At 49.8% G+C, this 12,626-nt stretch overlaps 1 protein-coding gene across 1 annotated transcript in view; it reads left to right on the top strand.

The window, feature by feature from the left end:
- Positions 1 to 2,430: 2,430 nt before the first annotated feature.
- CADM3 (cell adhesion molecule 3) overlaps positions 2,431 to 12,626 on the top strand; it is an 87,795-nt gene continuing 77,599 nt past the window's right edge. The window contains exon 1 of the mRNA XM_033136303.1: positions 2,431 to 2,882. Within this exon, the coding sequence (XP_032992194.1) occupies positions 2,801 to 2,882 (82 nt within the window). The 5' untranslated portion in view covers positions 2,431 to 2,800. The remainder of the gene's footprint in view (positions 2,883 to 12,626) is intronic.

Below are 12,626 nucleotides of genomic sequence, written 5' to 3'. Positions count from 1 at the left end.
AGTTAAGAAATTCTATTGTTTTACTTGATCTAGTTGTGGGGACAACTGGCCTCCTGCCTCTCCTTAGCTACACCCATGCCAGGAAGCTCTTTTGCTCAAGTGTGCATGAGAGAGAACATTATGACTCAGCAGTGAGAGGAAAGCACTTTGCACATGCTCAGAATACTCCCTCCATCCTCCATCCGGGGATTAGCCCTGGCAAAGATGGTGGTGGATAATACCCACTATGCATTCCGAGCTGGTTGTTGTTAGTATTCATCCTTGTTTATCTTTTCACCTGACTCTTTAGGACCAGGTTTGGGGGGGGGTCGCCCTCTTAATGGATCTATCTTCTTCCACAAGCCCTGTATTCAGCCCTGTATAGGGAAGTTTTAAATATTGGGTGCTTTACTGTGTTTGATGTTTTAATTTGCTAGAAGCCGCCCAGAGTGGCTGAGGCAACCCAGTCAGATGGGCGGCATATAAATAAATCTATTATTATTATTATTATTATTATTATTATTATTATTATTATTATTATTATTCAAAGTAGTAGTAGTAGTAGAATTATTATTTTTATACAGCTCAGTGGAAACATCTGAACTCTTAAGGTCTGCATATACAGGTGAAACTCGAAAAATCAGAATATCGTGGAAAGGTTCATTTCTTTCAGAAATTCAACTTAAAAGGTGAAACTGATATATGAGATAGACTCATGACATGCAAAGCGAGATATCTCAAGCCTTTATTTGTTATAATTGTGATGATTATGGTGTACAGCTGATGAGAACCCCAAATTAACAATCTCAACTTTGGGGTTCTCATCAGCTGCACGCCATAATCATCACAATTATAACAACAAGCAAAGGATTGACATATCTCACTTTGCATGTCATGAGTCTATCTCATATATTGAACTCCAATAGCTAATGAAAACAATTGCTTACATAAATGGACTTTTCCATGATATTCTAATTTTTCGAGTTTTACCTGTAGTAGAGGCACCTCCTTCCTGATTTTTGCATAGCCCTGCCCTGGCTCCTATTTCTTGGCCTGCATCTCCAGTGTAGGAGGAGGATGGAACTGGAACACACTTAGGAAAACTGCAAGCTGCCTTATACTGAGCCAGACCACTGGTCCAATTGAGTTCAACATTGTCTACATTGATGAGCAGCATCTGTTCAGAGTTTCAGACTGATGTCTTTCCCCTCCGGCCCTACTACATGTATGCCATGTACCCACACAGTGGGAGCTTACTTTCCAGCAAACACACTCAGGGTCAGGCTGTCGGTGTTCAAGGGCTGAATCCAGGCCTCTCAACCCGATCCCAGACTGAGCCCAGGTGAGTCCAGCTGCAGCTAATCTGGCAACAAGCCCTGCTTGACTCTTTGTTTTGACACCTGGGACAAATAACCTCCTTGCCCTAAGCCTAAGGCAAGCCCGGCCCTGCTCCTGAAGGCAATGTTTTCTGCTTCAGGGAATGGGGAACCTGTGGTCCATCAGATTCTGCTGAACTCCAACTCCCAGCAGCCCCAGCCAGCAAGGCCAATGGTCAGGGATGATGGGAACTGAAGTCCAACACCTCCCCCTTCCTCATCTTGGCTCCAGATTAGTAGGTTCAATCTGGCCACGTGTCGCACCTTCCAGCCTGGAGAGTCGAAACCAGCCTGGATGGTCGGATCCAGGGTGCCAGCCTGAATAAAATATTGGGGGGGGGGAAGTAAACTCCACCCCGCATAATCGATTACATGGCACAGTGCATGTACTCACACTATCAACTTTGGGGGGCCGGGCCCCCTCACATATTTTATGGGGGGGGCGAAGACCCCTCGGCCCCTAGGAGTTGGCTCCTATGGTCAGATCTAAGTGGCTTTGTTTGTCCTTTGCCATCAAGGTGGCCAGCCGCCCAGCGGTCAGGACAAGATCTCCCCTCGGGCTCCCCCCCCTTTTTTGGACGACTGGGAGGGCTGCTCTTCCAATATCCAACCCTGGGGGGGGGGGATCATCACCACCAGCAGCAGCGACAGCCCCGATATCAGCAACAGCATTCCACTCCCTCGGGGGAACGGAGGCATCTGGACTGCACCAACTCTCCTCTGAAAGGGGGGAGGGGGAGCGGGGAGGACAACAAGAGAGAATGTGGGTACCCAGCTAGACCTGCCTGCAGGGAGGAAGCTCTGAAACTGGGAGGGGTGGGGGGTGGATTCGGTGCAAAACATTGCAAGCTCCTGACCCCTCTTTCCAGTTCCATTCCAAGCCCCCCCCCAAAAAAAACCCTCCTAAATTTGTACTGGTACAGGGGGTGGGGTAAGGGAGGGGACTGGGAGGCTAGAGTCTCCCCTCCCCTCGCCTCTCCTCTTTCTTACCTCTCCTCTCTCTCCCTCCCGTCTTTCCTCGTCCTCCCCTCTCCTCCGTGGCCGAATGGTCTCGCCCTGGTGCTCTATTTAATCCCAGCTACTGCCGCATCCCTTCTCTCCCTCTTTAGTCAATATAGCAGCATCTATTTTGCCTGGCCCCTCGCTCGCTCGCCCGCCCGCCTCTCTCCGCGCCTGGGGTTTGTGCCACTGCGGTTTGGATCCAGAGAGAGAGAGCGAGACAGAGAGATCCACCGGGGAGAATTAAAGAGGCAGCGCGCCAGCGTTGATTTCCCCCCCTTTTTCCCCCAGTGGGGAGGGGGAAGGACTTTAAGTTTGCTAGAAACCCAGGAAGAGGACGATTTCCCCTCCTCTCCCCCTTCGCCTTCCTGCCTTCCTCCTCTTCCCTCTTCCTCCCCCTCCCTCCCCCCCGAAGGCAACCACCGGGACCCCCCATCCTCCCCAAGATGCTCTCTCCGGCTTGCAATGTCTTAATCCTCCTGGGGTCTTTCCTGATCGCCACCAGCCAAGGGACCCTGTCTCACGATCGTGAGTTTCTGCCTGGCAAGAGGCACCCCTTTTATTTTAAAAGGGTGGGGGAGGGGATTGAGGATGTGGTGGTGGGCGATAAGGCATCGATGTGTATTGTTGTGTTGGGGTTTGTTTTTTTTAAGGCGCGGGGAGAGAAACAAAGGAAGGGCCGGGATGGCAAGGGTTAAACAGCCAAGAGGGTGTTTGGGGATCGCGTTCCGTGGCTCGGGGCTGCGGTGGGAACCTAGAGATGCGCATCATATGTGCGGGATATTTTTATTTATTTATCGCGAAAGCGCTGCACCGACCGTTGTGGCTTGTGGGGCTGCGGGATCTTTATTTATTTATTTTTTATTTTTATTTTGTCACGGTGGGTTTCCGCGTTTAAGACAATCGAGGGTGCTGGCTTTCGCTATCCCACAAAAGACGGTCCCTCATCCTTTTCTGGGAGCGTGCGATAAAATGTGCCAGTCTCCCGACTCCAGTGTACCAAAATGTGCCAATCTCCTGGCTCTTTCGAGAGAAGGGGTGCCCCCCCCCAGTCGAATGCAACCTGCCTGCTTTCCTCCCACCCTCCCTCTGTAAAAGGGATATTCTCGCACCATAAAAGCCAATCTCCTGGGATGAACGGATGGCCCATTTAATAGGCGGCCCACCTGTTTTAAAAGGGCGTTGGAAGGGATGTCCCCATCCTTGTCCGATAACGGGGCAAGGCGGCTGGCCGGGACACCCTGGAAGCCAAAGGGGTCCCTACTGTTTTTCGGGGGTGGGGGGGGGGAAGAGAGAAGGGTGGCTGGGTGCTGGGTGGGGAATAAGAGGGGATGGCAGCCGCCCAGACTGCTGTGTTGATGTGTCTGGGGTGGGGTGGCAAAGCTGCAGGAACGCTGCCAGATCTAATGTATGCAAACACACCCACATTGGGAGTGAGCGGGCGCTTAAGAGCGGGGAGGGGCAGGTGGGTGGCGGGAGAAAGGAGGAGATGCTGGGTGGGTGGGTGGGTACTTCGCCTTGCCAGCAACATCAACAAGCCGAGGAGTGGGGCTGGCTGCCTGGCTGGCTAGGGACGCTGCCGCAGCAACAGACGCAAGGCTGGCAAGGCGAGGGGCAGAGGGCGATGGCACCGGCTCCGCTAGCCGCCTCTTGCCAAGGCGACGTGGGCTTGGCACCCGGCAGGGCCGCCTGCAGGTCGCGTCGCTGGCTTTGTTTGGGTGGGCGAGCAGCAGATTCTTGTACAAGGAGGTGGCTGGGCCAATTTCTCCATCATTTTTTTTTAATCACAACAACTACTCTGCCCCCTCCTTGAAGTCTGGCCGCAGTGGCGTCCAAGGAGTTGGAAGCTCGGCTGTTGCAGTGACAGGTGACAGTAGGGCGGGGGGGGGGGGAACCGGCCTGGGAGGGGCCAGGCAATAATAAATAAGAGCACATGGCCTCCATCACCCAGGCATCGATCGCGCCAGCCGCTGCTTTTGCATCATCCGTGCATCTGGCAAAGTAGAGCCGTTGCCTTTGGAAGCTCCCGGAAAGGCAGTCGGTCTTGACTGGGGGGGGGGGGAGCGGGAGCGCGGGTCGCGGGTCGCTAACAAGGGCGTCTATCTATTGTCTTGTTGCCGTTCTGGGCAAAGGCAGCGATAGCATGTTGCAAAAGTAGCAGACATTAATGACCATAACAGTGGGACGTAGGAGTCTCCTCGCAAAGGTGCATATGGCTTCAGTTGGGCGGTTTGTTATTTTTGTAACACACACACACACACACACACACACACACACACAAATACACTGGCAGTGAAGGCCGAGGCAGAACAGTACGGAAGGTTGGAGGGAAAAAAATAATATTCCACATTGCAACAACTACTAGGCAGTTGGAGAGGAGGAGAGAACTGAGCTTCCCCTGTTGGATTCCGAGCTTGACCAACTTGGAAAAGCTGCCTGCACAAAGATGAAGAGTTATTTCTGCAGGTTCTTTAGTGGTTGTGTGGGTCGGGTGGCGGGGGATGAAGTGTTCCAGGGGTGGTGGCCTTTAGTAGGGGCTGCCAGCTGCACACCCACACCCCAGAAATGGGAGGGGAGAAGGCGCTTCATTTGTGATGCCGCTGCGCTGAGCGGAGGGTGTTGCGGTTATGTAGGTCAGAGAGGGAGGGCCTTCCCCTCCCCACTTCTGAGTACATCCTTAATAGCTCCCTACTGGATTGGATTGTGGGAGGGGGGGCGGGGGGGCATTAGGTTGCTAAAAGCGGGAGCATCTGGCCAGCCTGCACTCTGGGACTGCAGAAGAGAACAGCCTGCTTCTGCCGTTGACTGATTTAGGTGATGCCGAGTGCCCGTTCGATGCCAACCGTCCCCTTCTCTCTCCATCTGGTTGGGATGGATTGCCATCCATCATCTGCCCAGCAGTATGCTAGAAATGCTGATGGCCTTCAAAAATCCATTTTTTAAAGGGAGGGGTGTCGTGTTTGATGGGGCAGCTAGCAAGCCTACAATGTCCTCTTTGGGATGCAGCCCAAGATTTCCTGGCAGTGCGGGGCTCTTAGAACAGTTCCTTGTTTTTGCTCCCCCCACCGTCCTCCCAAGTACCTATTAAGAGCCCTGCTGGATTGGACCCAATGCCTATCTAGTCCTGCAAACTATTGACCCACAGTAGCCTATCCGATCCCTCCAAGGTGCCTACCACCAACCTTCTCCTGCTGTTCTTCCCCAGGGACTGCTCTTCAGAGGCAATGCTGCCTCTGGTCCTGAAGACAGGACACTGCCCCACCGCGGATAGTACCACTTGGAGCTTTATCTTCCATGCATGCATCTAATCATCTTTTAAAGCCACCCAGGACTTTTGTGGCCATTGCCACATCTTCTTGTAGCAAATTCCATAGTTGATAATAACTAGGTTCCTGCCTGCTAGCCCAAACCGGTCCATCTTCAAGCATTTTTGGCCTGCCAGCATAGGAAGCTGCTTTATAGAATCATAGAATTGTAGAATTGGAATGAACCCTAAGAGTCATCTAGCCCAACCCCCTGCAATGCAGGCATCTTTTGCCCAACATGGGGCTCATACCCACAACCCTGAGAATAAGAGTCTCATGCTGTACTGACTGAGCTATCCAGAAAGCTAATGAATCAGACCACTGGTCCATCTTGTTTAAGATTGTCAGGACAGGCTGCTGTGAGTACAGCTGAGTCCATTTCACTGAATTAGGTTTGCACAACAGAGAACCGACCCAACACAGAACATAGGGGTGGCCCACCAGTAGCTGAATAAAACTGTTCTGGGAAGCTAGTCTGGGACAAGGAAAGGGTGTGTGAGAGAGGAACATCTGGCAAGAATCAGACATGGGAGTATAGGAAGCTGCCTTACAGAGTCAAACCATTGACTTGGTAGCTCCATATTGTCTACACCAGGGTTTCTCAAAAACAGATCTCCAGCTGTTTTTGGACCACAACTCCCATCATCCCTAGCTAGCAGGACCAGTGGTCAGGGATGATGGGAACTGTAATCCAAAAACACCCGGAGACCCGAGTTTGGTCTACACTGACAGGCTGCAGCTCTCCAGGATTTCAGACTAGGGGACTCTCCCAAGAGCCCTACCTGTAGAATGCCATGGATTGAACTAAGGACCTTCTGTGTGCATGGCACATGCTCTCCTACTGAGCAGCAGCCCTCAAGACTGTGGCAATGTTCAGGGATGCAGGAGAGGATATATTGTTTAAGATACCCTATTCCAACTTGTGTTCACAAGTTCAATAATATCAGCAGAGTTTACATTCCCCTTTTAAACACACACAGCGGATACGTTTGCTCGGGTTCGCTAAAAGCTCTATAATAATATTGTCCTGGTATTTTCCCCTTAATCCCCCCTAAAAGATAAGACACGACACAGTCTTCTATAAAAGTATAAAAAGAGTTTACTCACACATCTGTTCACAACAGGATCCCAGAAGGCAGACTTAGCTTAGTAAGAGTTACATGCTTGCTGGAGATGATTCCACAGGGGAGATAGCTCCTTTTCTCCTCTCTTGGCTGGAGGCCAAGAGGGCATCTTTAGCTAAGCAGATGTTGCTTCCATGAAGAGCGAAGTCAAAAGAGGGAGAGATGGCGGCTAGCCTGTGCTTTTGTTTTACCTGCACAGGTGATGCCACACCCACCTCCTGTCACATGTAGAGGAAGTCTGCCCCAGCCCAGGAGAAACAGACATCCCCTTTCTATGTCCACTCTAGGGATGTTGTACTTGACTGCTCCCGTGTTTCACATCCCACAAAGACTTGCTCTCACGTTGCAAGTGGAGGTGGGGGAATCTTACGCCAGCGTTAGAATCTGCCACCTGACATGATTGACTCCTGGTGCTTTATGGCAAGGGTTGCCCTCCCGATGTGGTTAGACTCCAGCTCCCATCATCCATACTGGCTGAGGCTGATGGGAGCTGGAGTCCACACATGAAGGGCAACAGGTTCCCTGCCCCTGATACAGAGGAAAGGATGGGTAAAAAATAATAATATTATGATCACAGGTAGTTAGTTATCTGGGCACATGTTGTTATTGTGATATACAGTGATGGTATCAGTCCTTTAATCCTCACTGTTTTTTGGAGCATGCAGAATGTACAACGTGGCCATTGGGAATTTTGTGTTGCATATGTATGTGGAAGTCTGAGGGCAGTATCTTAAACAGACCTGGCTTTCTGTGGTGTGGGACTGTAACAGAATGTCACCTGTTGATTTTCTGCCTGTTGTGCAGTTATTGTTTCCCGTCATCTAAGCTGAGGGAGCTTGAGACTGGAAGACAACTTGGCAACATCACTTGGCAACATCTCTTGTTTAATTTCTACACATAGGAAAGTTGTTTCTGCCTTTTCAGCCTAACCTGCCTCACAGGGTTGTTGGGAGGACCACGTGAACCAACCTGAGCACCTTGGTGGAAAGGTGGCTTAAATGTCTTAGAGCTCTCAAATCCACCTTGCCTCAAGGCCGCTGGGCTTAGCTCTGTTCTTAAGCACAGATGAAGGGGGGCTGCTGGGTTGGGCCAAAGATCTTTCTAGCAGTCTCCTGTTTATCCCCAGTGGCCAACCAGATGCCTCTGGCAACCCCCCCAGGGAAGACACGAGCACAATAGCAACCTGCCTTCTTTTCTGTAACACAGCAGATAGAGCTGGGCGAATCCATCAGTTTTGGTTTTTCATTTTGCTGCAGTTCAGTCATTTCCACATCGGGTTGTGATTTTTTTCCTTTTCCTTTTAAAAAGTTAATTGTGAAAATTTAGCATTTTAGTGTGAATTTCTCCTAAGGTACACATTTGTTTGTTTGTCTGCAATTTTGCCTAATATACAGTTTTTTGCAAAGCATGTTTTCCCCTAATATAAAACATTTCCTTGCCATTGTCTTCATTGATATACGCACTGTAATGCACACCTTACTTTTGCACTTAGCTGTAGAACAGGGGTCAGCAAACTTACCACACCTTGGGCCGGTGTCTTCAGCGCCAATCACGCAGCGGGCCAGAGGGTGAGGGAGCGCACACCCATACACGTGCGCACATGCTCTTTCCGGCGCACTTCCAGGTCAGAGGAGCACCGGAAATAGCTTGTGCACATGTGCACGGGCCTCATCCAACCTGGATGTGCACCGGAAATAACGCTTGCGCATGTGCACAAGCTATTTCCGATGCTCCTCTGACCCAGAAGTGGGCAGCCGTGCAGTGCAGCGCTGGTAAGAGCAGGCAGCGGGCAGCGGGGGTCGCCACGGGCCGGATAAACAAGTCCCTTGGGCTTTACCTGGCCCCCTAGCCTTAGTTTGGGGACCCCTGCTGTAGAACAACACTGCAATATTTGCAGAAGCACAAATTTCAGAGGGTGCCTGGTTTCGGCCCTAATATCCTTTTGGGAAGTGAAAAATGAGGCAGGATTGACTTTTAAGTGCCAATGGAATTGAAGTCCCCCTTGTTGCTATTTGGGGGTGGAAGAGCCTGGTGCTCTCCAGGAGTGGTTGGACTGCAAGTCCCATCATCCCTGGTCAGCATGGCCAGTGGCCAGGCATCATAGTAACTGGATTCCAACCACACCTTGAGGCAATCAGATTGCCTCTCCTGTTCCACCTAGCTTTTCCAGGCTAGATGGAAGGGTCTAGACCTCTGTCACGCGGTGTCTCTCCCCACCCTCTGTAGCCGTTCTGTACTGTGGAATGTTCCAGCAAGTTCCTCTTGGCACGTCTCCAAAAGCCTTCAGGAGGGAAATCAAACAAACCTAGAACAAAACATCTAAACCACAGAGGCAGAAAACAAAGCACAGGAGCCAATGGGATTCTGAAGAGCTCTTGTCCTTTCTGTGGGAGAAAGAGCAAGGTCACATTCAATCTGTATTGATTCTAGGAGAAGGATCTGAAACGAGGGAGAGAATAGCAGCAACATGGGCTTGTTTCTTGGCTAGGTCCTGAGGTCGAGGGCAATTGTGGATGAGACAGGCCTAGGGGTCAGCTTGAGCTCCAGGATAGCTCTGTCCTCCGAAAGAGGGCTGCCTCTTCCACCCCTATATCTATGTGCTGGGGCCATGCTTTCTAAATCAGTCTGAAGTGAATGCTAATTCATGGGGGGGGGTGTCCTAACCCCTTTCCTGTTTACTGCTGCTTCTGCACTGTTTTTATTTTGAGAGGTGTGTGCATCTTCCAGGCAGTGTGATTCCAGCCAATCAGGGATCACAGTATGATTCCAGCCAATTGGGGGCCATGCAGATTGCTGCTTCCATACCATTTTACTTGGAGGGGAGTGTACATCTTCCAGGGTTTGTGATTCCCCCCCCAATTGAGGATCGCAGTGTGATTTCAGCCAATAAGGGGCCACACCAACTGCTGCTTCCTCACGATTTTATTTTGAAGGGGGTGTGCATTTTCCAGGTAGTGTGATTCCAGCCAATCAGGGATCACAGTGTGATCTCAGCCAATCAGGGGCCACACGGGCAGCACCTGTGCTCTGCAATGCCCTGCTTGCTGACACCAGGCAGCCCCCCCCCAAAAAAAATTGTTTTAGAAAAGTTTTCAGGAGGCAGCATTTTCAACAAAGCTGTCCAGAGGACACACAATTTAGCTGCCTTGATTTGTTTCAAAGTTTTTATTGATGCTGCTTCGGTATTTAACGATGGTGGTTTTTATGCAGATTTTACTTTTAATTGGTTTGTGGGGGTTTGTTTCCAGCCACGGTAGGTTGTATCTAATTAAGCTCAGAGTAGATTTATTGAAAATGGTGGGTTAAAGTTGGCCAACTTCGTGAAAGACAATGAGTGCACTTGGAGCAGGACTAAGATTCAGTATATTTCACACACCACTTAGAGACCAAGTGGATCAAGCTGTTTGTAAATATTCAAAATAAAATAAAATGATGCGGGACTACCAATTGACTTGGGCCATGTGATGAAGTTACATAGCCAGTTGAGAGAGAGAGAGAGGAAGTGGTTCTTCCTGGGTTAACATTGCCCTTGCTCTGAATGGGCCAGCGCTTACCCCTTTCCACAGCACCCCTTGAAAAATTGCTGAACGGGGGTTACTTTTCATGGCATATATAGCCCAGCTCTTGTCTCATCTCCACTCTCAGGTAAGGATAAAGGCTGTGGACTTTGCAGCAAAGAGGTGCTTTCAGGACATCTCTTTTATTCTCTGTCAGGCTTGCTTATCAGGCTTCCGATGACTCCTTATTTGCCTCCCAACCCCTATCGCTCCATTTGTCTCTCTCTTTGCTCCTTCTCTTGATCCATCTGCCTTTCCCATTAAGTCAGTACAGAGAGTGCCTCAATTAAGACAAGCTACCAAAGTTGCAAGAGGAGCAACAGAAGGCTGTAAAGGGAGCCCAGAGGAAGGAGCAGCCAAATTTTCCTTTTTGCCAATGCCTGTGCCGCTAGGGCTCCAATCCCGGGCTGCTCCTGGCCCCTTCCCAGTATTTAGCTTCCTTCCTTCCAGTTTCTAGACCTTTAAGTGCTTCAGAAAGCAGACCCCTCCTCCTTCCCCTTTCAGGGGTCAGCTTTGAGAAGTTGGCCATGCTTGCTGGGAGTTGTAGTTCAGCAATGCCTGGAGGGCTGAAGATTCCCCGTACCTGATTTAGAACCCAGAATCATAGGAACTGGAAGGGGACCTCAAGAGTAATCTGGTCCAACCCCCTGCAATGCAGGATTTGCAGGACATCTGAAAATCTGTAAAACCAATTGCATACCCTTGCAGTTCCAAATTTCAAGGTAGCTGCAGCCAGCATCTATCAGTCATCAGGTAAAAAGAGCTGTCTTTAAATCCCCCACTCCCGAAAGTCAATACATTTGCTCTTTTGATTGTCCAAAAATTGATATCTGAAGCCCCCACTCCTTGCAACGCCCTATCCCTGCTGATAGACCTGAGCAAACATGCTCCTTTCTTCCTGCTGCAAATGTAGCTGTGATTTGTGCATCTTGCAGTGGCCAAATTACTTATAAACCCCACCCTTCCGGCACTTCAATATTCAGCGTGGTTTAGCAGGTGGGTTTGAAAACGGTCGGCTGCTCTGTTACCCACTTAACCCTCCAGACAGAAGAGTGTTTTTCAGCAATTGTATGACAATGTCAAGCCGCACGCCACACAACAAGCCAACCTTTAATGAAACGATGCAGAGCAAATATCACTGGGATCAAGGAATCGCCAACGACAGCCCTCTCTTCTACCCGGCTTTCCACCTCCTCACCCCCCCCCCCGCCTTTCCACAAACCATTGCAAAGCAAAGTTGCTGTTTGGCGGTGACTGGCTCGGAGCCTGCCGGTTCTGAACACCTGGGAGTGGTGACATTTCTTAAGAAGGTTTCAGATAGTCTTACTCCTTTTTTAAAAAAAAAATCCCTCCAAATTCCAAGTGAGAAAATAGGAAGAGAATCCCTGCTGGATCAGGCCAAAGGGGGCCCCATATAGTCCAGCATCCTGTTTTCACAGTGGCCAACCAGATGCCTATTTGAGAAGCCCAAAAGCGGGACCAGGGTGCAACAGCAACTCTCTCCTCCTGCATACCAGAGCATACCCTCCAACATTACTCCAATGAAAATAGGAACGTCCTATTCCATAATAACAATAGTAGTAATAATAATAACAATAATTTTATTATTTATGCCCCGTCCATCTGACTGGGTTGCCTCAGCCACTCTGAGTGGCTTCCAACATATACAAAAACATAATTAAACATTTATTTATTTATTTATTTGAAAAAACCTTCCCTGTACAGGGCTGCCTTCAGATGTCTTCTAAAGGTTGTTTAGAAGTTACGCATCTCCTTGGCTCAGGAGCCGCGTAACCCCATACTCTCCAGCTTTTATTTCTCTGATTAAAATAGGGATGTTCCTAAGGAAAAGCCAGATATTCCAGGACCAAATCAGAAACTGGGAGGGCTGCTGTAAATCCGGGACTGTCCCTGGAGAATAGGGACACTTGGAGGATCTGGTCCGAGGCCTGCTGCCTTCAACCATGGAGGCCATGCATAGCCATTGTGGCGTGTGCCGTAGCCTTAGGACAGTGTTTTTCAACCACTGTTCCGCGGCACACTAGTGTGCCGCGAGATGTTGCCTGGTGTGCCGTGGGAAAAATTGAAAAATTACTTTATATATAGTCAATATAGGCACAGAGTTACATTTTTAAACATTTTCTAATGGTGGTGTGCCTCGTGATTTTTTTCATGAAACAAGTGTGCCTTTGCCCCAAAAAGGTTGAAAAACACTGCCTTAGGACAAACAAAAGAAAGCCCTTCTTCACACAGTTGAACTATGGAAGGTGTTCCCACAAGGTGTGC

The sequence above is a fragment of the Lacerta agilis genome, chromosome 17 (genome assembly GCF_009819535.1).
Source record: "Lacerta agilis isolate rLacAgi1 chromosome 17, rLacAgi1.pri, whole genome shotgun sequence".
In the NCBI taxonomy this organism is placed as follows: domain Eukaryota; kingdom Metazoa; phylum Chordata; class Lepidosauria; order Squamata; family Lacertidae; genus Lacerta; species Lacerta agilis.
The sequence above is the reverse complement of the archived record's forward strand: the minus strand, read 5'-3'. Positions and strand labels throughout refer to the sequence as shown.